Raw genomic sequence first — 23,330 nt, forward strand, 5'->3', positions numbered from 1 at the left:
TTTTTAAATGCTGACACTTCATGGACATAAAAACTTAATGTAATTAGTCGGACTTGATCATAAACTCAGGATATATCCAAGCAAAGCATAATGTTTGGCAGGCCCGTGGATGTGTTTTGGGTGACGTCGCAGTAAAAGTGATTTCTGATTATGCAGGGTGGTTATGGCAACATTGACAGAGTCGATCTATCGGGTCCACAGTGGATTAAGGTGATCGACCATGTGAGGTGGATTTAAACACCTGTTTACATGCACAGTCCCGTTCTTGTTATATCCTAACCCCCTTAAATGAGTGATCGATCCGCTGCAACCTGTGCGCATAACGGCCAATGGAGCGATATTCAGTCGAAGGCGGTGTTTTGGCTGAACAGTGACGTTTTAAGGCAGGTCCTGGTCAAACCTTCCAATGATACAAGTCGGTCCTATTCTGCTGGGACCGATCGCGATGAGCGGGTGTCGGAGCTGTACACGGCAAAGGAGCAACCACAGCGAGACGCGGCGATCAGGGGGATGCGGCATCGGTGCGCGGGAGCTGTCCATCAGCACCAGACGCCCGACGAGAAGCAAGCAAGCAGCAAGAAGAGCCGAGACCCAGACGCTCCTGTTTTCAGCCTGCCGCCCCCGCCCTCTTCTCACCACCACCGAGACCGCACTCCGACCACCGCCGCTCACCGCCAGAGCCTCCAGGAGCTCCCCTGTCTGAGCCAGCCCACCCGGAGACCCGTGCACAGCGGCGACCCTCTACCTCTGGCGCGATACGACACCGCCCAGCGACCTTCACACCGAGCCAGTGAACCCAGCACCGGGCAGCCGGCGCACCTGCAGCAGGATCCCTGGGCCCCGGCCGGCTCCCAGCAGCAGCAGCAGCCGCCGCCGCAGTCGCAGGAGAAGCCGCCTGTTTTTCCGAGCTGCCACTGCAGTTTTTCCGAGCAGGAGGCGAGCATTTCACAAAACCAGCACCATCCTGTCGATCCTCTCCCACCGCAGCCCTCCCCACCTTTTCCGCCGCCTATACCGCCACCGCCGACCTCCTCCTCCTCCTCTCTGCTGTTTTCCAGAGTATCTAAAAGGGGGGATCATCTCAGAAGGAGCGCTAATAATTACTACCAACAGGCAAGCATCGTGGAACGCTGCAGGGGAGGAGGAGGAGCAGGAGGGCACCGAGACCACAGGCAGTTGTTGCAGCAGCAACAGCAGCAACAGCAACAACACAGTAATTTAAGACTCCAACAGAGGGACCCCTCCCCTGAAGGAATCCGGTCAAACTCACAGAAAGGGCGCTCTTTAAATGTATGTGAGTCAACCGAGGCTAACAGGAGAGCATTCGAGTCTCAGGACCTGCAGCAGCAGCAGATCCCACAATTACGAGCGCAGCAACAGCTACTGGTGGGGAGCAGCTTGCCTATCAACTACTGCGCCAGCGGCTCAGGAGAGCTATGTAGGACTCACCAGGCTCCACTGCTGCAGCAGCAACAGCAAGAGCAGCAGCAGCGGCAGCAGCAGCAGCAGCAGCAGCAGCAGCAACAAGGCGCACTGGGGCTCTGTCCCCAGCGTCCGCAGCAGCAGCAGCAGCAGCAGCAGCACTGTGAACAAGACCGCAATAAGTCTGGGAGGATCGGAGAGCAGGCGCAGCCACACAGCCGCGACTCCCGCGTCACCCCCCCGGTAACACAACAGGCGTACGCGGGGAACTCTTCTGCGACCGGGAGCAACAGCAGCAAAGACAGCCCCAACTACGGCTCAAGCTATCACCTGTGGCCGGAGAGCCCGCATAAAGGCGAGGAGAGGATACGCATCGACCTCCATAAGGTAGCCTGGATTTTTGCACATTTCCCCGGTGCCGTGTCTCTGTTAATTACCCCACGGTGATAAAAACAAAGTGGCCTAAACGTTTTTACTCAATGACCACGCCTGTCATGGTTTTGATTGAGCATTAGCCTGTATGTGTGTGTGTGTGTTCGTGTTCGTGCGTGTGGTATGTTTGTGTGTAGCCTGCATGTGAAGGCGGGTGTTTGGATCGTCATTGCATTCCCCCCCCCCCAAAAAAAAACCCGCACGGATGTTACTGTAACCCGGCGCGTGACATCGTCTGTTCCTCATCCAACCTGCTGTGTGTTTGGTTTGCTCACACGAGCACGCGCCATTCCGCGGTCTCGCGCACACACACCTGTTCCATGTTGCAGTTGTGGGTTTAGCTCAGTGAAAATATTCAGATGACGCTGCCTGGCAGCTGAATCCGAAAACAAAGCGAGCCCCTGTCTCCACACAGCCGAGGACGCACAGGAGGCGTTTTCCTGTTGTGTTGCTTCCAGACACCGTTTCTGACATAATGGTTGTAGCTGCACAGCATCACGCCTGTAGGTTGCCTGTCAGTGTGAGCAGCTGCTGCTCAGAACACTTCCAAACTCACTTTCTACAGCAGTGTGTTCTACTTGTAGAGCTGTAGCAGTCCAACGCCATGTCTTTCTCGTGGATTCTCATTGAACTAAAGGCCTTGTGAGGCAGTTAAAGCTATGAAGGCCTTTTAACATCATGCTCAAACAGCAAGAGGAGAGACCTGCTGATTGGACAGAGTCTACTGAGAAATTTAAAATATCTCGAGTACATCATGTCAAGCAAAGTTTGTAAAATGGATTTTATACCATCCTTGAAGAAAATGAAATCATAGGTTAAGTACAAGCGTGGTAACAAGTGGGAAAATGGTTCATTCCACCACTGAAAAAAAGCACAATGTCCAAGGACATGGTTTTTCTGTGAACCTAGCTTTTTTTTTTACCTCAAAGGACAAAGATTCCAAACTATTTCTGATGTGGATACAGATTTCAGTATAAGTAAGTGTCCGGGAGAATACGTTTATTTGGTGCAGTTGGGATCTTTACGAGAAAGGTAAACCAGTAAAAAGCTAAATCAAATGACAAGGTGTTAAAATGCATCATTGTTAACTCAAAACCTCATTAGAGGAAATTAACAACCCTTTCCCCCCAAAGACCCACCTGTCATCTCCCTGAGGAATCTTATTATCCAATCATGGCTAATCATTGGACATACAGCTGCTCATTTTGCTTTTTAAAGTCATTTTTACAAGCTTTTTAGTTTTTTCCTCCCTCTGCATATACTCGAGGTTAAGTTTTTACAGGAGAGAAAAGAACAGGAGGCATTGATGAGGGTGTAGCATCTAAATAAGTGCACCACCACACTCCCTTTTTAAAATGCTGCAGCTGTTTTCAGGGGCTGAGCTGGCACCAGTAGCAAAAGGTGGCACGTCAAACCACCTTGACATGACTGTTCTGAACTCAATTTCAGAGCATCAGCAGAACAGCGAAATAACCAAACGACTGAAGAGAAAGTAAACTTTTGTTTTATTCTTGAAGTTGCTCCATTCTTTTTCAAGCAAAAACTAACCAGACAAATCTTGAATAGTGCAGCCAGTTCATCTTAAAATAACAGCAGGATTACGAGAAAACCACCCGACAGATTTCAATGAAACAGGATTACAGTATGGGTCGGGCAAACAGGGGGCGGGTCCAGGACATTTTTAATCTCTTTTTTAAACATTGTGAGAAGTGCTTTTTGACTATTCCGCTAATTTCCTAGGTGAAGATTCATGAATCTTAATGGGAATAAATCTGACCTGTTTTGGGGACTGATCAGTGTGTTGGTGCAGCTTGATTGAATTTAAGGGGACTGGGCCTTGGTAGAGGTGTGTGCTCATTACATCATCTACTGACTCTGCCTATAGTTTCTTCTGCACATCACACAAGTTATCATCTTCACTCTGTTTAGCCTAATAAAAAAACATACACATCATCCAACAACACACCACTACAAAATGTGTGGTAAGAACATCAGGATGTAGTGACACTATTATTAATGTATACTATTTGATGAAGTAGTCATATTGCTCTAATTATAGAGTAAAACCTCATTACAAAGACTAAAATAGATCAGCAGCTGGGACTCGAACACCCTGTGGGACTGTTACGTCTTTTTAATCCACTCTGTTTATGATACTGGGAGATTTTTCTTTGTCCATTCCAAAGTGATTTGAAGGCAAAATACAATTAAAAGCTGGAAAACAATCTGAGGAGTCAACATGCAGCAGTTTACTGCGAAGCTACTGTACACATTTACTTATTACACAAGTATGACATAATCCCATTCCGGTCATGAAACAGAAAATCAAAAAAATCTTAGAAGTGCTCCCTTGACATACTCTGCCTTAAGTATCAAACCTTTTCCTCTCGCTCAGATCCGACCGCACCAAGTATTTTGATACGACTAGACATGCTTATCCATTCATGGATATTTGTGGGATCGTGGTTACATCTTATTGACTCGCCCTTAATGAGTCCGCCCCTACCCTCGCTCCCATTTGAAATCCCTTAAACAAAACACTTGTGACAGAACAAGCCTGATAAAGTGTATACGATTACAGTATCCCACAGCACGCCCTGAAACCCAATAGCCAGCCCACTGAACTGATGGCAGGTAGTACGATATTGTGTCCTGCCTCAATAACATTGTGCTTTGAAAGGTGCATCGCTGCTCCTATTGTGATAGGCTGTGTAAGTACTCTAATGCCTGCCACTTACTGCTATGGTGATATCCCCTGCAGGGACACTGTACTACATAAACATGGGTGGATTTGCTCTTGTTGAACAAGGCAGATTACTTTTTTTTAAGGATACACAGATGACGCGTTCAGCAGAAAACTGTGATTAATCAGGTAGGGTTTGTCAGATTTGATGTCATCAAGGGCCTGAAATGAACAGGGATTTTCTGAAAGTGAATAAAATACGTGCAAGGTTAAAATGTGGAGGAAACAAATGTCCCAATAACAGAAGGTGGGTTGTCTTCACTGTTGATATTTTAGTGCTACAGCTAACACCTTTATTACTGATTAATCTGTTCATTATAAACAGTTAATGCATCAACATTTTGGGAAACGTCTGTTTCTTCAATTAGTTTTTAATATTGCAGTTATAGTTGTGTCAATGTGACATTTTCAGATGGTTCATTTGTTCAAACATTCCAGTTAATAAATTCCCTATTTCAAATATTACATTTCCCAACTTTTCAAAAGCTTTAATTGGAGAATGTTTGGCATTTTTGTTGATAAATTACAACAAATTAATCAGTGATCAGAAGAGTTGACGATAAAAGTGTTCAATCAATGGAATAATTGATGAATAGCCTGTTTAAAAAGGACAACATAGCAAGCACAACACAATAACCCAGACGGTCTCAGATTGTTACTCAGTTTCGTATCCAACATTTATTTTTTATGTTTTGAATAATTTTATCATAACTTTTGATAAATCATTTAATGACTTGGCTTATAAAATGTGAGAAAACTGTCTCCCCTATTGTCTTTTGTAATTAAAAAAAAAAAAAAACCTGGATGTTTTTAAATAACTTGTTTTGTCCAATTAACACCCCAACTCTTCCACTCAAATAATCACTTTACTTTCATAAAACAAAAGAAAAACTGTCTGGAACTGGAGAATGTTTGATATTTCTGCTTAAAAAATGACTTAAATGATCAGTTAATTTCTGATGCTGTTATTTATTATAAATACAAGAAATCTTTGTGCTTTACATTCAATATTGACCAGTTAGCAGATAAACACAAGTCTATTGTTATGTACATCAAACTGAATTCTTGAACTAGTGCCAGCTTTTTCCTGCTGTCCCACCCATGTGTGTGTGTGTGTGTGTGTGTCAGACAGGTGCCAGCCCACCTTTCTGGAGAACATAAGGTTGTATGTGTCATTGCAGAATGGATGGCTTGAAAGGGGAGAATAGCTATTACAGTAAAGCCTTTTGTGCCGCTCCTGCCAAACTGCAGCCCAACACGCAAATAATCACCCTATATGATCTAACAAAGGTCAACACAGAATATATCAAAGTGCTACTTGCAACCAAGTAAGTGTCTCTGACGTTTTTCTGCAGGATTTAGGATGTTTAGTGGTCTTAGTGTGTGTGTGTGTAAAAGCTTTGCAAAGTAGAGTGTGAATGATTTTCCTCCCAGAAACATGAACGGCAACACTGATGAGTGTTTCCAGCAAAGAAAAGGCAAAGCAAACATTAGTTTGGAATATTTTCTGCTTTTCTTTCCAACGTTAAGTTTTTCTTATCACTCAGATCATTTACATCTTGTCTGAATTAAGGAAAAATACAGAGGGAATTGGGCAGCCAACTCTTTTTAAAGAAGTAGTTCGTCTTATCAGTTGTGTGTTTGTTTTGGCTCCGCAATAAGGCTGAGGTAATGTTGAACGCTGGAGCTCGGAACAATTGATGCCGACAGATCTGCCTATGGCCTTATGATTTAGTGGCAGGCTTATGCCAGGAGAACCATTATGTTGATTTAAACTTTCTATATCGGTCATCTCTCTGCTGTAGTTACAGGGCCCTGCGTTTGTTTTTCTCTCATTAGGCGTCTATGTTTCCACTGTTCGAGCCGGTGAGGGCAGCCAACACTTTGAATATAAACACACCCTGCTATACAATTAAATGTCAAACAAGGGGCAGATCCCAGCTCACAGCCTCTGTTTGAGATGGAGGAGTGGCACCGCTGTAGATCTCTGATAGTGCGCGCAATCGTATGAAGAGGGGGGTAGGTGTGAGCTGTGGGAGCCTCTTAGTTTCGGCTGCAGCTGGCAACACACAGGCAGTAAGTATGAACATGAAGCTCTTTTAATAATTGATTGCTGTTTTCCCTATTTTTTGTGCGCTGTGTTTAAGTGCAAGGCTGCGCTACGGCTCTGAAATAGATTTGTGTTACCATGTGTTGCTATGGAGAGATCAGCCTGGTATTGTTTAGCAGTCTCTCTCTGAGGTATTGGGTTTGGTCAAAGGAATCATGTGCAGAACAAGATTATCTTTTGGAATTACGATTCATTTCACACTTGCTTCTGACACACACACTCATGTACGGTATGGGCTTGCACACATGTCCACATAGCACACACACACACACACACACACACACAGTGTAGGGCAGCCCACACAAACACTGATGTTACTGTAACCGGTGTTCAAATACTGCCCCACTTAATACAGTTCATTCGCTTTGCGTTTCATTTGAGTGAGCCTGCACAAGGAGAGGTGTATTGAATTACTTGCAGTCCAGTTGAATACAAAGAGTGGAAAGAAAGAGTGTTGGGGGGGTGGGGGTTTCCTCAGTCGCCGTGAGCTGCCTCGTTGCTTACTTACTCCATGGGTAGAGTCACAGCATGGCAGATGCTTTCGCTCGGCCAGCAGTCAATGCAATTTGTAGCTTGACTGTTCGATCTCTCATGATGTTTCCCATTTTCTAATGTGTGTAGTAACTTACAATGTTTTTTAAACTTGGTACACTACTGTGCCAAGTTCCCACCATGCTTGCTTAATAAATGGCCGCAGTTCATTTATATGGTAATTCCTGCGAGACTCTAGCCAAGAGATGCCAGGCATATAATGTATCACTGCTATGCATATGCTTTATGGCTAATTAGGTTATTGATCTGAGGCTGTTCCTGCGTTAGGCCATGATCACAACATAAAAGAGTATGAGTAATGCAGCTGTAAGCAGATATTTGTCATTCATTAGAGAGCTGGGGAGATTCAGATGTAAACTGATGGCTTCATAGTGGATGTGTGTGCAGGCGTGCTTCCGTCTACACGATCCTGCAATGCCGTCTATGTGTGAGCTCACTGAGTTTGTTAAACACAGTGTTAGGTGGGAGAGCAGAGTGCATTAATGAGACGAGAGATGTGTGATTTCATCATACTTCGCTCACACAATCGACCAAGCCCTTCGCTCGCAGCCTGCCCTTGAAGATGTAGGTTTGTAAAGCGTCTCTATGCCATCGTGAAATTCCATACGGAGAGTGTTTGCTTTGTGTGTTCATGTGGATACGTGTGTGTATGTTCATGATCCGTCCCCCTGCTTGGCCTGCGTGCTCCTTCACTGGATATGCCCCCCCATTTTTTTTCTCGTATGCCCTCAGGTCAGAGTTTAACTGCTGATCCCCTGAGCTGCCATACTATTTAATTTACAGCACATGATACACAACTGTTCCCCTGTAAAACTCAATCACAGCCTCCTCTGTCCACTGATAAATATTCAGTGAAGAACAGAAAAGCCTTGGCTGATCCGCATCTAATCAGATGTATCCAGCTTTTTGCCGTTTATATAAAATGTTAGTTCTATTTGTTGACTGTATTCAAACCAAAACATGTATGTAATAATATGGAAATGAAAAAAAACCCCAACTCTAACTGTGCTTTGTTTATGTATGTGAATCTAAATGCCACTAATGGGACCCCATGATATGGCCCCTTTGCTTTTTTGCACTGAATTAAATAAGCCAACATTGCATTATCCCCATGTGTGATTTCAGATAGCATGTTGCTGTTCTGAAATCAGACTTTCAGGAGCAGCATCCTTCAGAGGATGTGGGGCAACTAGAGTGTCCCATTTTGAAGGCTCAGACAAATCTGGCTGACACATGCCTCATCCCATCCCCAAGAAACAAAGGCTCAAACAGGTTGATACGCCTCAGGCCAGCCTGTCCCAGCATTCATTGTGCTTCAGTGCTGAACCGTTTTTCAAATAGGAAATGGTGCCAGCAAGCGATGAGATGTCCGAAGCAGAAGTCTTAGGCTTCAATTCAACTAAATGATACACATGTTAAAAAATCAAGGGGCATTGAGCTAAAACTTTCTCGCTGTGTTCAACTGCAGCTCTGTTGCTAGGCGACGACCGCAAGGGCGGGACAAGCTGGTGACACTGATCACAGGAATCCTCTGTAGACCAGACTGTCTCATTTTGGTTTGGCCTTCGCGGCCTATGCGGTCCGAGAAGACTGCCTCCTTCGTGGACCCTGAACTGGGACACGATTTGTCCTGCCATGCTCTCCCTTTCAGACAGACACAGATCTGGCTCTCTGCTGCTCCCCTCCATTGCTGCCACTGCTCACACCTTTCATACAGATCGACGTGGCAGAATAAAGATGTAGCGTTCCTGCCTGGAACAGTCTGTATTAAACTGGGCTCTGCTGCAGGGATGTGGGAGTCCTCTGCTATCACCGTCCATAGTGGCTCCTCTCCAACACACAAGCTTTCCACATTGAAACAGAAGATGCGCTGAATGAAGCTGCTTTCCTTCAGCTTTGTCAGCCCCCCCCCCCCCCCCCCCCCCCCCTACTTCTTTCTCAGCTTTGTTACCTCAAGTCACCTAGCAGGAGAATATGAAACAGCCTTCACCACAGCACCGAGTCTGCTGAAGTTGCCTGCAGGCGATGTACGCTGCAGAAAAACATCTGTTCCATGGGGCATTGTTCTAGTGTGCGTGCGTTTTGCATGTGTGTTTCTGCACATATGCATGTTCATTTGTACCTGTGTTATTGTGTAAAGGGAAACGGAGTGAGCGGGTGAGTGGGAGGATCGCTTTAGCATATCATTATCATGTGGACGCCACGGTCTTCTGATGGCAGAGGCCCCATTAACTCTATTGCAGCTTCTAGTCATGTGGAAGACCCTCTCGCAGCAACTGTCGTCTTCTCCAAGAACAATTTCCTGTTTGAGCCACAGCATCTGGGCTCCGTGCTTAATTATGCATCTGCAGTTGTGTTTACAAAGAGAGCGAACGCACCTTGTGTGTTAGTGGTTGTGCATGTGTTTCCAGATCTGTACTGTTTGGTACGTGAATGGATAACAGCATCAGTTTTATAACAATAAATGAAATGCTATTTTTATTCATTGGATTTGGTTTGTGAGTGTTCACACAATGCTGACATGCTGACATTAGGAAAATGTAACGCCTGTTTTCCTCCCTCTCTCCACCTCCCTTGTGTTTCTCTCTGGTTTATGTTAGTGGTTTCTATGGTGTTTGGCTCTCTGCGTGTTGTTGTTCCTATACAGCTCCGCCAGCTTCCATTATCGGCCTCCCTCTGACTGTTAACCCCTTAATGGTCCGGCGGCCTGCGCACTTCCCCTTTTGTCACTGCCATTTTCTCTTTAACCCTTTCATGAACAAAGCTGCCTCCCATCTCTCTCCTCTCTCTTTCTTTGCGAGTCCATTTTCGATCGCTCGTTTCCGCTCCCCAGTCACCTCTTCTTCTTCTTTGTCAGACGAGAAAAAAGGCTTTTTTTAAAAGCTGAATCAATTTACATTAAAGGGCCCAAGGGGCATTAGAAAACTGCAGCACTTAATTTTATGACAAAAAAAAAAAAAAGAAGTCAGGGAGGGAAACTGTAGCTGGAGGCTGTTAGCACAATATCCAGAACTTTTATCATGTGAGCCGTAAGAGACGAGCACGAAAGACTCAGTGTAGTACAGTGTACTGTCTGTCTATGGTTCACCCACCTAAGAACATGACTACACGCAATGTCTGTTTGTGTGTACTTATATATAAGTACTTATATATAAAAATGTCCTCAGACCTTACAGAGGTCACTCTGTAAGGTTTTAGGGTTAGAATTAGGTTTAGGGTTTAGGGTTAGGCATTTAGTTGTGATAGTTAAGGGTAAGGGGCTGTCAAATACATTATGCCAATGACTGTCCTCACTAAGATAGATGTACAATAATATGTTTGTGTGTGTGTGTCTTCCCGAGGCCTCTGTGGCTGAATACAAATGTGCTGCGTTTCCAACTGGCCTCTGTTTCACTTCACCAGAGAAATATTGGGGTTCAGAGCCAGATAAGGATATTCAATTAGCCCGAGTCTATGGGAGACCGCTGCACCAGTCAGAGCGCACGGCAGCCGGGTGACATATGGTAAGGGCTCTCTGTTAGAGTGGAGCAGCAAAGAAACCTGATATCTTCTCATTTCATCTTGTCACTGTTTCAGTAATCTTCCTGTTGGAATGTCAAACACATACTGTCTGCTTCAGTAGATATCTTTTTTTTTTTCTCATAGTGAAGGTCTCGTCTTGGAAAATGAAAATGGAAGATGAGACTGAATACTTTTACAGATTAGCACAATTTGAGACATTATTATACCTTATTGGTGTTTGTATTTTCCACATAAAACTGCAAAGTGCAAAGTAACCTACTGATGTCATTCATTTGTTTTTAAAGTCGATAAATCTGCAGTAAGAAATTGCTCCAAAATGAAAACTCCCCTGATTCCCCATCACTTTCCCTTTTACTCTCCCTCCTGTCCTCCGGGATCTCCCGTTGGCTCGTGTCCTCCTCCCCTCATAAATCTAAAGCGCGACGTTTCCAAGCAACTCTCCAGTCAATCTTTACTGAGTTTGTTGCGCTATCGATCCTTCCCATGCTATAGGTTGTCCTGGGGGTGGGGGGGACTGCCTCAGCCTAAATTTACGGGGGGCTCGTTTTCAAATGACTTACAATCACCTCACAATGAAAATAGAGGTTGTCAGGTGGTGGCGTTTATTCATCGATGATGTAGCTGGTTCTCGCAGTGTTGAGTGCAGTTTGATGGGAGGGGGGGGTAAAGATTGTGGGATTGCGGTGTGGGTTATGGAGCACTTAAGGGTGATAATCTCTGTGAGGAATATGTGGCCACTCCGGTCCTGTTGGGAAGTCAAATAGCCGCCAGGGGAACAGTCACCTAATGAAGATGGTTTAGTCTTCAGGGTCCACATAGACTGAGCTGTATTTCAAGCTCCCTTGGTTTGGTGTGTTTTCAGTGTGTGTACATGTTGTATCCCTGGCCACATGCATTACTGGGTATTCTGATGAATTGGAGAAAGGGACAGAAGTATGAGGCCTTTTAGGTCATAATTCACACTTGTTCTCTCACAGGATCGTAATGTTACATAATGTTACACTGTGCTCTCCTACACACACACTTTACCCTCTTTCATCTCCAACACATCACCACACTCCTCTTGGACTCTTCCATATAAATATACATATGAGAGGATAACTGTACATGTGAGTTATAATGGATGCATGTACCTGACATTACTCTACAGTGAAGTGGCTGCAGTCTACCATAGGTACATGAGAGCGATGTTTTCTGGCCTCAACCTCCTCTCATACATCTGGTTGTGTGTGGGAATGTGTCAAGGACGGGGTCTGCCCTTTCGTGAGGGGTTTATCAGCACAGATCAGGCATCAATCAAGCAATCAGCCATAATGGGAGACTATGAAGGTGAAAGGGGCAATGCTATTGATTAGGTAAAATAAAGAGGCTACTTTAGAGTTTTGATTAGTGCAACTTTAAAATGCACTTCTGGTCCCATTTCCATAAACAATGTTAAACCTCAAGAAACAACTTTTATGGCGGAATTAGCCAATCAATATCGACACCGACAATAAAGGATCTGAGATCATTGTGCCTTTTGACCTGGAGGGGTCTTTATACATTTCCCTGACAAATAAAGTAAACAGGTTCATATTGTGTAAGTTCAGTCTAAACCTCTAAAGCCCTTACATTTCACCTTTGGAAGAAATCTTCTCATATTTTCTAATCGTATTTGTAAAATGATATTAAATAGCGAGCACACAGTAAAGCGAGAAAAAAAATATATAATTTCAAAATGACTCTTTATAGTCATTGAAATTAAACTAAAACTGTAAAATGCTTGCCATGGTTAAACCAAAAGTAACAGTGGGCTTATTATAATCTATCATGTAAAAACTGGTCCAATCCAAAAGAAATGTATTGAATTCATGAAAATATAATTTAATTTATAACTAAATGGTCATTTCTTCTTTCTTTACTTTCTTTTTTTGTGTATGTCAACACACTCACACACCTAAGACACTCTCCTCTGTTTACGTAGACTGTATTGCCTCTGCTGCAGTTATGTCATTTATGAGAGGTTGTTATACTGAGTGCAAACAAACTTAGTGGGCTGTGACTGGCTCTACTGGACATTTTACAAGTGATACATATTTGTCTGGGTAACCATCTTTCCGCTTTTTATAATACTATTGCTTCATTACAATGAATACTTATTTATTATCTAGTTATTTATTAATGGAACAAGATTATTAAAGTTTAAATCAGCTTATAGAAAGGTGTTTGCTTTTCACTGATGCAGATTTACAGTTACAGTCACTTGAAAGTGTGTTCTGGAGTTACAAGAAGCATCTTTTTCTGTGATTTCTAAGTGCACATGTATTGGTGATGGACATCAGAGACCCTGATATCAATGGGAAGTCTAATGATTTTTATCTCTTAACTAGTCCACCTAAAATCCTCTGCCTTAAGGAAACCTTACTATTATTTACACTGGTCTATATATATATATACTGTTGAGGGGGTTAATCAAATTCACATATGAAGGTCAAGGTTCAATTTGTTAACTATTTCACCAGAATCAGCCCATCCTTTATGGCCCCGATCTACAAATCAAGTTTCTAACAACCCCCTCCATTAATTTGCTGGAAATTAAAATTGCTTCTAATGAGGCAGGGGTGTCCCATAGGGAGAGTAACCCCCCTCCCCCTGTTCAGTTCTAACCCCAATCTCCCCAGGACCTAGTTTATAAGACACACGAGCACACATGCAGTAACCTTGTTGGGTCCTAATTATAATAGCATTGTGTCTCTGTTGGACGGAGTGTACTATTAATAACACAGTCCCACAGGCATGTACCTGTGTCCTTTTGCCCCACTGAGGTTTTATCTTGTTTTTGGCTACTTCTCTAATTGTAAAATAATTGAGAGGAAAAATGAGCTGGACCGAGCTTTGCTAAAAGCCAATAATCGTCTCCTCCACCACTTTTAACTACAGCTGTGTGATGACTGTATGTTAGGCACAAAAGTTCCTGCGTTAATTTATATATTTTTTTGCTTTGATAATAATCAGCAGCTGTTATATGTGGTCACACCCTCTTTTTGCTGCTGTGTTTATTTTCCAGTTGTCCCATATTTCCTCTGGTCTAGTTCTTAGCCTCAGTAAAGGTTGCAGCTTCCCTGAGGCGTCTGTCAGTGCTGAACTTAATTTTTCAAATGTTGTCACAGTTTGTTGTCTTTAATTCTCTTGCTGGTTGATGGGTTTGGTTTTCACTAGGGGTGGGTACAGTTCACATTTCACAAGTTGATGTTTTACTCTCTCAACACTGGCATTTCCTGTTATGTTGTCATTATTCTGGCTGCAGTCATTGGTAGAGTGTTACCAAGCTAATGTCAAGACAGTGAAAAAAAGCAGAACAACTTTTTATGAAGTTATCGACACCTCAGTGTTTCATCATTCATGAAAGGTTCAAATTCTTCCTCACTGTCTGCAGGTATGCTAACATTAGCCTGTGCTTGTTCTATTTCTTGCAGTTGTTGTGCGTTGCCAGGAGACCTTTGCATTTCAGATCACTAATATTGCACTGAGAGTTGGTTGCATAATTTTTTTTAGGTTTAACCACACTTGTGACTGTTTTCAGTGGTTCATTAGTCTCCTCCTTAATCTGTTCTTCAGCTTCAGTTTTCATTACTGCCTCTCTCTCAGGCACCGATATTTGGCACAGTTTAATTTATGTGAATCGGTAATGGGTAGTAGCAACATAATTTGGTTGGTACCCTTAAAAATACCGACGTTGATAACCAAACCTAGTTTTCACTCATTGAGGCCAATAGTTACAAAAACTTACACAGTACACCTCATGGATCGTCCTCAGTGTGTTTAAGCTGGCTGGTGGTGAGGGTCTTACCAGCAATGTTATTAAATATGCATCTTCTATCACAGATGTTTCATTTATTTCAGATTTCAACCCACACAGTCAAACAAAATGGTATTAGACCACGCCAGGAAAGAACGTCATCAGCTCTCTCTCTCTTAACCGAGACAATAACCTTTCTATTACCTTAACCAGGTGCTTTGAGTTATCTTAATATAACATATGAATCTTATATAAACAAATAAAACATCAACTTATTTATTAGCGACCATAAGTAAGGAGGATATTGTAAGGAGTGGAAATAAACTGACATTTTCAACTGGTAGTGATATAACAGCACTTTGCAGATTCATTGAGTACACCCATGTCATTATTGTGTTGATGGTAAAAAAAACCCCAAAAATTTAAAATAGGAACAATAGTTTCTTTGTGGAGTCAAATATTTTTTGAGTCACTACACCAATATTGACAAAGCAGCAGTGTTTTGGTTATGGTGGATTCTAAAATATAATCTAAACTAATCTCAGGGATAATCTCTGAGAACAAATATGGAAAACTTGGATAGGGTTAGGGTTAGTCCTGCTCTCTCTGTGTCCATCAATCCTTGTTCATTTCACCCAGAGCAGCCAGATCAGACAAGACAATCATGCATGTTTCTTGAACTCAAACCTGTGGAGTAAAATCCAAACCTGCTTTATAGAATGAATGTTGCTCTACAGTGCTTCCACTGCCTCTGATGACTCCCCAGTGCCTCATTTGAGGTGAAAGATATCAGGACAGTAAAATATTTTCTTTTAATTAACAATTAGTATAATCTTTATCCATAACGTTTGCAGCTGTTAAGTTCAAACTGCATCCACTCATTATGTCTCAGATGGTGTCATGATAAAACAATCAGCATTTTCCCTCCGTGCAAGAGGTTATGTTTTCATCTGCGTGTGTTAGTTAGTTAGTTAGGAGTCAGATTATCATGAAACTTGGTGGAAGTTTGTGTTGTGGGTCAGGTGAGAACCCACTAATGTTTGGTGCAGATCTGGATCAGGCAGTGGATCTAAAAACCTTTTAGGGACATAGGGTGATTTTCAACATTTTCCATAATAATAGGTAACAGATAATAGTTTATGGATCTTGATGATAGAAATCTGACACGTGCCTATGGTATTCATTTGTAGACAGTTGTCCAACCAAATATTTCATTAAATATAGTTTATTGTTAATATCCAGAACACAGAGAGATCTGATGGAGGATTTTCCTGAACATGAATGTGGGTCTGCAGCCCCTGGTTTTCCTCTGTCTTAACCAGCGCTGAGTAATGATCCACATGCTGGTCAGGGAGAGATGGAGGAGCCCTGATGCCCGCTGGCCTGTCAGAGAAACGTGACAGCGTCTAGTGTGCAGGGACAAACTGGAGAATATAGCCTGCAGCTCTCAATCACTCCAGGGGCTGACAGAGACACCCACAGGGAACTGTCCTCCCTCTCTTTCATTTATCTCTTTCACCCCCTCTATCTTTCATGTTCCCTCCATTTTTAGATCTCTGCCTTATTTTTTGTTTTTTCCCTCTCTTGTGATCCTCCTTTCACGCCTGCCTTCTCGTCCGTATCCATTCGTTCGCACATTTTGCACATGCACGTGGAACTTCCCAAGCAGTTTCTCCTTGTGCTTGTTCCGTTGTCTGTGTCAATATCCGACCAAATCCACCGACTGGCTGAGGCTCAACTTGTTCAACTAGCACACATATGCACACATCCTCCCACACACACACAATTAAAAAGACTGGCATTGACATGCTCTAACTCCCAAACACAAACACAAAGAAGTGACCACATTTGATTTTGAAAAAGCGCAGCTCCATTTTTAGGGTATATAAGCCTTCAGGACTGCGTCAGAGTATGTGCATGACTAAAGAAAGAAGGTTTTCTATTAGATTTGAGTCGGCTAGAGAGAGAGAGAGAAAGAGAAGAGCGATGCAGAGAGTTGCCGTCATTTAAACTGTTCTGCACTGAGGCTTTTCAATTTTATTATGAGGCTCCATTTCATACAACCTGGAAGCCGTGTGCCATTCAGAATGAAATTGAGCCGTTGGTCGACTGAATAGGCCGCCTGCCCCTGTGTCTCCTTGTGAGGGCATCAGGGGACAACAAGGGCAACGCTGGCCTGCCGTGACCTTCCGCCACACTGCTTTGTCGGGTTGCAGGGGAAATGCAGAAAGAGACGCTTGGGTAGCTGGCTAAGTGGGCGCAAGCATGGTAAGTGATTGAGTGCTTTGAGATTTTGGAATTGGATGCAAGGATCCTGCTACAAACTCTGTGAAAGAGAGGAGAGGAACAGGGGAGGAAAAAGTCAGACGTGCATGTTGGTGTTTTCATTCCCGGATGTCTAGACATGTCTCAGTGTTCACAAAAACCGACAGACGCACGGTTTGTCCATATTCGGGTCAGTCCTGACCTGGTTCACTGACGACTGATGGCCAGAACGCGTAACTAAAGATGAGGATGTAACAGCAGCCCTGCTCTCTCTGTGTCCATCAATCCTTGTCATTTACGTTTCTGGAGCAACACTTCCCGGGATGTTCTCCTTTTACGTCTCAAGCTCCCACTTTGTCTTGCAAATGTCACAACATGGCGACTTGACTCTGATTTATCGACATGTAATCAGTCATTGGAAACCAAATCTCATTTTTCACCTTTTAGTTTTAAACATTTTATGGGAAAATTCTCTATTAGAGACTCAAAGTATTTATATTTACTGGTGGAACTAAAAGTTACATTGCAAATAGGATACGATGCATTTGAATGTTTAAAAAATATATATATATTATTGTTCAGTTTCCAAATCGGGTGAAATGAGTCCACACAGTGTAGCCATTTTCAGAAATGAACTATGGAAAATGTTCACACAATCGGTTCAGAGTTTGTCCGGAGTTTGTCTGTTATATTTGAAGAAAGCAGCAGGAAATTCTATGAGTCAGATGCGTTCACAACAGGAAAGTGACTATTTTGTTCAGATGAGTGATGATGCAGGAGGCAGGTCAGGACAAATAAATTCTGCGGTGTTGTTTACAGCACGTTGACATTGGCATCAGCCTGTATCCCTGAAACCTTTTAAATCTCGATGTCTCTCAAAATCGACACATTCGTTGGTGTCATCTTTGTGTACGACATCTCTTTTTTATCCTGAGATACTTGTATGCTTTTTGTTTGTTCTCAGGTTTGCATACGTTGCGTCTTAAAAACGTCATCAACAAACTTACTCAATAGTGGCCAATTCTCTTGTCAGTATCCTGCTCTGTTCTCACATGGGCTCACTCAACATTATCTGGAGTTTTTACTGAGGGGCTGGGAGGATAAAATCTGGAGATCGTTGGTAACCTCTCATTCGGACATTTGTTCTTTCACACATCCCCTCCGGATAATATCAGGGGATCACATGGAGTTGAGTGCATGTCCGAAAGCAGCTTCAATGATTTGGTTGTGCAGTCTGGGGCAGGTTGATTTTATGTTTAAGAGAACCCTGTCAGTCATCTCACGTAAAATCACGGTTGCTCAGAGGTCAGAGGTCACTGTGATCTATTGATCCACTAATACAACCAATGATTTTTGGGTGTGTTGTGTTTGTTTTTGACTTGCTGTTGTCTCTTGACTGAAACTTTACTTAAAAACAGGCCAGACTCTCAAATATGCCATACAGCTTTACAGCCATGTTATGAAATGTAAACGGTAGAAAAAGCACCCCTGTCATTTGAAGGGTTAATGGTTCAGTCCTTGAGCAGGGGATTACACCCCAAATTGTTGTGTGTGAGGAAAAGATCCGAGTTTTCTCTCAAATTAATGTTATGTAATTTGAGTTGAATGGTTGTAACTCAGGGTTGTGATGAGACAATAGTAGAGCAAACAGTAAAAATACACTCATCAATACACAAAATGATATAAATAACATTTTCTGCAAACCTTTGTTTGAGGTGTTTGTCTTGGAATTCTTCTCATATTTCATAGCCCAGGAGCCACATTTGCATATCAAGCATCTCAGAATCTCTCTGAAAGTTTGACTGGGACTAAAAATACTACAGAGTTATTTACTTTGTACAGCGATGCAGGAAATTCTCTTTTCAGAGTGAATGACATGATGTTGTGACACTGAAAACCGAAGGAATAATGACATTTTGTAGTCGCTTAGTTATCACGTGGATTCAACACATTTTGAAATGACTGACAGGCTGATGTTGATCATGATGCAGGAATGAAAAGCTCACTAAAACTTTTTCAGTACATATTAAAGTAGCCTACTGGAATTAGTTTTGATGCCTTACACTAGTTGAGACTGTCTGTCAAAGTCTATGCAAATTCGTGCTTATTTATATTTTTCATATTGAGTGGTCATATTTGTGTGCTGCTCCTGATGCTGACACAATCTAATCTGTGTTAAAACTTTAAACCTTTTTAAAAGTAAAAAATATTTACTGACCGAACCTTGTTACATCTCATGTTATTCCAATAAATATAAAATTATTCAGCATATCTTTAGAACTAAAATCAAATTTGCAATATTCAACTCTCTGTGCATTTTGAACCACTATCGGCGTATCAGTAGCTTTTTCTACAGTATTTCCTGTCATTCAATTCGAAAGTTCACTCGCTGCACCGTCTTCAAAAGTGTAGAGGGGTCCTAATGGCACAGATTAAAAAGCAATTTAATACAGAAAAGGGGATTAGAAACACTATGGGCTGCACTAATCCTTAACCTTTAGTCCTGTTCTCATGGAGCCACAATATGTGCGAGACGATAGTATCACAGGACCGGAGTTAGTAAATTTCCATCAGGGCCGCCCTTCTTTATTCCCACCAGCACATTTAAAGGCATTAGGCATGCTTTGTCAAGGCTAATAAAAAGGGCCAGCAGTGCTATCACACACCCCCGACTTGTTTCGGGAAAAGCACTGTTCCATGTGAAGTTTTCATAAGCCATTATGATAATCTGCTGGAGTCTCTGAAGGACAGGGGATAGACAGGCAGATAGATGCTGCTGGGTGACTGCTCGACAGCCTTTGCATGGATGGAACATTTTCTGTGTAACCGTGACAGAAACTCCCCACTGTCTGCCAAGAAGAGCAGAAACAAAAGACTAAGGGCTCGAATGATCTGGGAGCATGGTCTATATCTTGTGACGCATGTCCATTCAGGGTGTGTCCAAGTCCACTTTTGCTTTTTTAACAGCAGAAGAAAAGGTCACTTCGCCAGGCCCCGTGATTCAAAAGGGATCTACTCAGTCTCTTAATTTATCATGGGTGTGTTTTGGGCGTAACGCATAAGTCGATACTGCTCTGTCCCTGTCTCTACAAAAGCCATGGTGATTTCCATTATATGGTGATGGTATTTTCCAGGTAGGAAGAGAGAATGCAGAAGAAAGGAGTAGATCATCTGTGTAAAAAGTTTACCAATGACATGGGCACACGTTAGTATCTTGATAAAATAACAATACAATACGGCACCACATAGGTTATTGTTGCCCAAAAGTGCAACCATGCTCTACTTCCTCAAGAGAGTGATGCACCAACCTGACCACACCTCATTTGAAGACCCATGGGGGCTCAGCTGAGCACAAGTCCATTTGCTGTTTCTACTCTGGATGGTAAAATAACAATATCCCAGTATCCACTGAATCAATGTGGAAGTGATTTACATATTTGTGATGTATTCTCTCCCATCACATTAAAATTTCTGTGTTCCTCATCTTGCCCCCAAGTTGCCCTTTACCTCAATACACTACATTTAGAGTTCTTGGTTTCCTTTGAGTTCCTAAAGAAAATGTTTTCTTTGTTTTCTCTTAATGGAGTTGGATTCTAACATTTGGTCTCTGTGGCACGCCTGATTTGAGAAGCTCTTCGTCCCCGCTCTCTTTTGGGAAGCCCTCCACTCATCTCTGCGAGGGAAAAGTGTTTCTCCGACAAGGAAACAGGGTCATGGCGACCATTAATCATTCATATCTAAATTTGTGCAGTCCAAAGATTCAATTTTCTGCACTTTGTAGGGTCTTCTATTGGTTATATGGTTTTATTTATACATCAAAGCTCATTCATTATTTATATGTTTTTGAGCCATCTACTTTTGATGCCATTTTCTTGAAGGAAAACCTCATGAACCATACTGTCCAATAAAGGAAAAACACAAGGGGAGCTCCCCACTGTTGTGGTATAACTGCAAAACTGTGACTATTTCAACATTCACTAACACAGACATAAAAACAATTCATGAGCAACCAACTCTCTGTTACCGGCGCTCAGTAGACCTTGGATATTTGGAAGTCTGAAACGAGAAGTGTTGATATTTTGGGTTGTATGCTGGCCACATGTCCTGCTGAGCTCTAAATCTGTCTGCTTTTGTAACCAAAATTGTTTTGCTAGATCCTTCCCTCTCCAGAGCCACAGAGATACAACTCCCACATCAATGCTCTATTTAAAGTCCATCAGTGTGTTTGGCTCTTCAACCTACTGACGAGTTTCTACTCCCTATTTGTTGTGATAGTATTGTACTCATCACGCTCCTCTCTGTTCACAGGCCACTACTGAGCAGAAGAAGCTGAGCCATGCTGGATCCAAGCCCTCCCTCTCTGAGAGCAGCGGCCGACTCCCTCAGATAGCCATGAACACCTGCAAGTACAATGGCGGGGTGGTGAGACCACTAGTTGGCAGCCTGGCGTCCTCGTCGCGCCGCAATCTTGCGGAGCTCGACTCGGAGACGCAGCCCTTGCAGACGCTGCACAGCTCTGGCCTGGAGGTGGTGGTGTCCAAGGGCAACGGCGGCGAAGACCCCAGCAAGGCATCCAACGAGAGCTTGGTCAGGGAGGGCAGCGGGCGTAGTGGTGGCAGGGCACCGCAAAAGAAAAATAGGGACATTGGCTACAAGCTTGGCCACAGGAGAGCGCTGTTTGAGAAGCGAAAGCGGCTCAGCGACTACGCGCTCATCTTCGGGATGTTTGGGATTGTTGTCATGGTGACAGAAACGGAACTGTCATGGGGGGTTTACACTAAGGTAGGTTGTGCATGTGCGTGATGAATGAGTGGGAGCTTTGTGTATTGTCACTGCTATTGTTAATGTTGTTAATGTTTGAGTTGCGTGGGGTTGGCAGCTGTCAGATTTATGAAGAGTGATTATTAGACTCTGACGTACATTGTCTAACAAAGTGTTGGGACTGATGCACAAATAAAATATGTGTCATGTGATCGGCATAATGAGTAATAGTCTGTATATTGGATTCATTCTCAGATTGTCTCTTTTTTAAATTTTACATGATATACGGTTAGGTAACTAGTTAAAAATGTTTAACCTCATCTCACACCAGTGTGGTTGTATCTTTATTTAAATCTATGTGTTTGTGAAGACAAATAAACAAGCACAGTTAAAGAGAAAGATCATTAGAACCAAAGATGAGAATGAAGTTCCTGATGATTTAAATTTCCTGAAAGTATCTTTTACTTTTAGTGGATCAGGGTAGAGACACGCAGCAAGGCAGTTTACACCTAAAGTCACAGTGGCCAAGTCACCACCTGTTGACCTGTTATTGTCCTTTTGTGTCAGCCACTCAGGTCACTGCTGTGTCAGGGTATTTATGGAGGAATATTGAGCTCTCAGAGCCTCTACCACGTTATTTACTTGGCTGTTTGGATTGGAGCTGACACTGCATTATTCTGCAGTTTGTGACAGGTCAGAGAAGCTGCATCTGTTTATGAGTATAAACTGAACAGGACTGCTGCTGGTTGTTGTGGTTTTAAAAGCATGAGCCTACTAATTGTGTATGATTAACTGATGACATTAAATGTGACAAGAAGAACATCACAGACACCTGACGTGTCATAGCATCATAAAGTTGCTATAGAGCTAACACAAAAGCAAAACATTATCCCTTTTTCATTTCAGTGGCTGGATGCTAACTGTGTCTATGCTGGCCATTTACTAACTTTGATGTTTTTACTATCCGCTAACTAACGGTTGATATTAGTGAACTAACTTTTGGTCCAAGCTTGTAGCTATTTCCACAAATGTTGGTGCTCAAAAGAAAGTATACAAAGGGATATATCAATTTATCAGAGCTTTTTTTAATTGATTACAGCAGCTTGTTGTTTCTGGAAAAAGTGGGAGGCCCATATCAAACCAGGGGTTGATAACAATAGACAACAATTTGTATTTGACCATTATGAATGGTCACATGGTGCCACAAGGGACCATTTTCAACTGGTGCTTTTAAGAATGCTTTAAATTCATTATCTATACCGTCAGTAATGTTGTCTGTCAGCTCTCAAATGTTGGGAACAAATTAAAGGTGTGGTGAGTTGTAGAAATGTCAGTATTGATATGTATATATGAATTCTAAGTTGGGACTAAAACATACAAACCACTGCTTTAGCTTCCACTCTCAAGAGATAGGATTTGTTCCCCCACTTGTGTCTAACAGTTGTATTTGAGTTTTTAAATGTATATTTGATTACGAGAATGTGTGTGTGTGTTGTGCGCAGTAAAGTAAATCAGTGTGGGAATCTCTAGGATGATTTATGGGGTTTTAAGAAAGTCAATAGGTTTGTCTGAGTGTTACTGAGTGGGGTTCAGTCCATTCATCACGCTGACCCCAGCTGAAATGGAAATGACCTCCTATCTCTGAGTGGCACCGTGATGGGAGGTCACATCAGACAGTTAGCATGTCACATCATGCTGCAGACACTTGAGGCTCTGCCTAGATTTTCTAAGTCCTGAAGGAGGGA

General features: G+C 42.7%; 1 protein-coding gene across 3 annotated transcripts in view; it reads left to right on the forward strand.

The window, feature by feature from the left end:
- Positions 1–303: 303 nt before the first annotated feature.
- kcnn1a (potassium intermediate/small conductance calcium-activated channel, subfamily N, member 1a) overlaps positions 304–23,330 on the forward strand; it is a 48,608-nt gene continuing 25,581 nt past the window's right edge. Inside the window, exons 1-2 of one of the 3 annotated variants that reach the window (XM_069511919.1) lie at positions 304–1,809; positions 21,133–21,606. In XM_069511919.1, coding sequence (XP_069368020.1) covers positions 511–1,809; positions 21,133–21,606 — 1,773 coding nt within the window. In that variant the 5' untranslated portion in view covers positions 304–510. Of the gene's footprint in view, positions 1,810–6,528; positions 6,674–21,132; positions 21,607–23,330 lie in introns of those variants that run through there. The other 2 variants (XM_069511918.1, XM_069511920.1) reach the window with 2 other exon arrangements.

Source organism: Paralichthys olivaceus, chromosome 16 (genome assembly GCF_024713975.1).
Source record: "Paralichthys olivaceus isolate ysfri-2021 chromosome 16, ASM2471397v2, whole genome shotgun sequence".
Lineage (NCBI taxonomy): Eukaryota > Metazoa > Chordata > Actinopteri > Pleuronectiformes > Paralichthyidae > Paralichthys > Paralichthys olivaceus.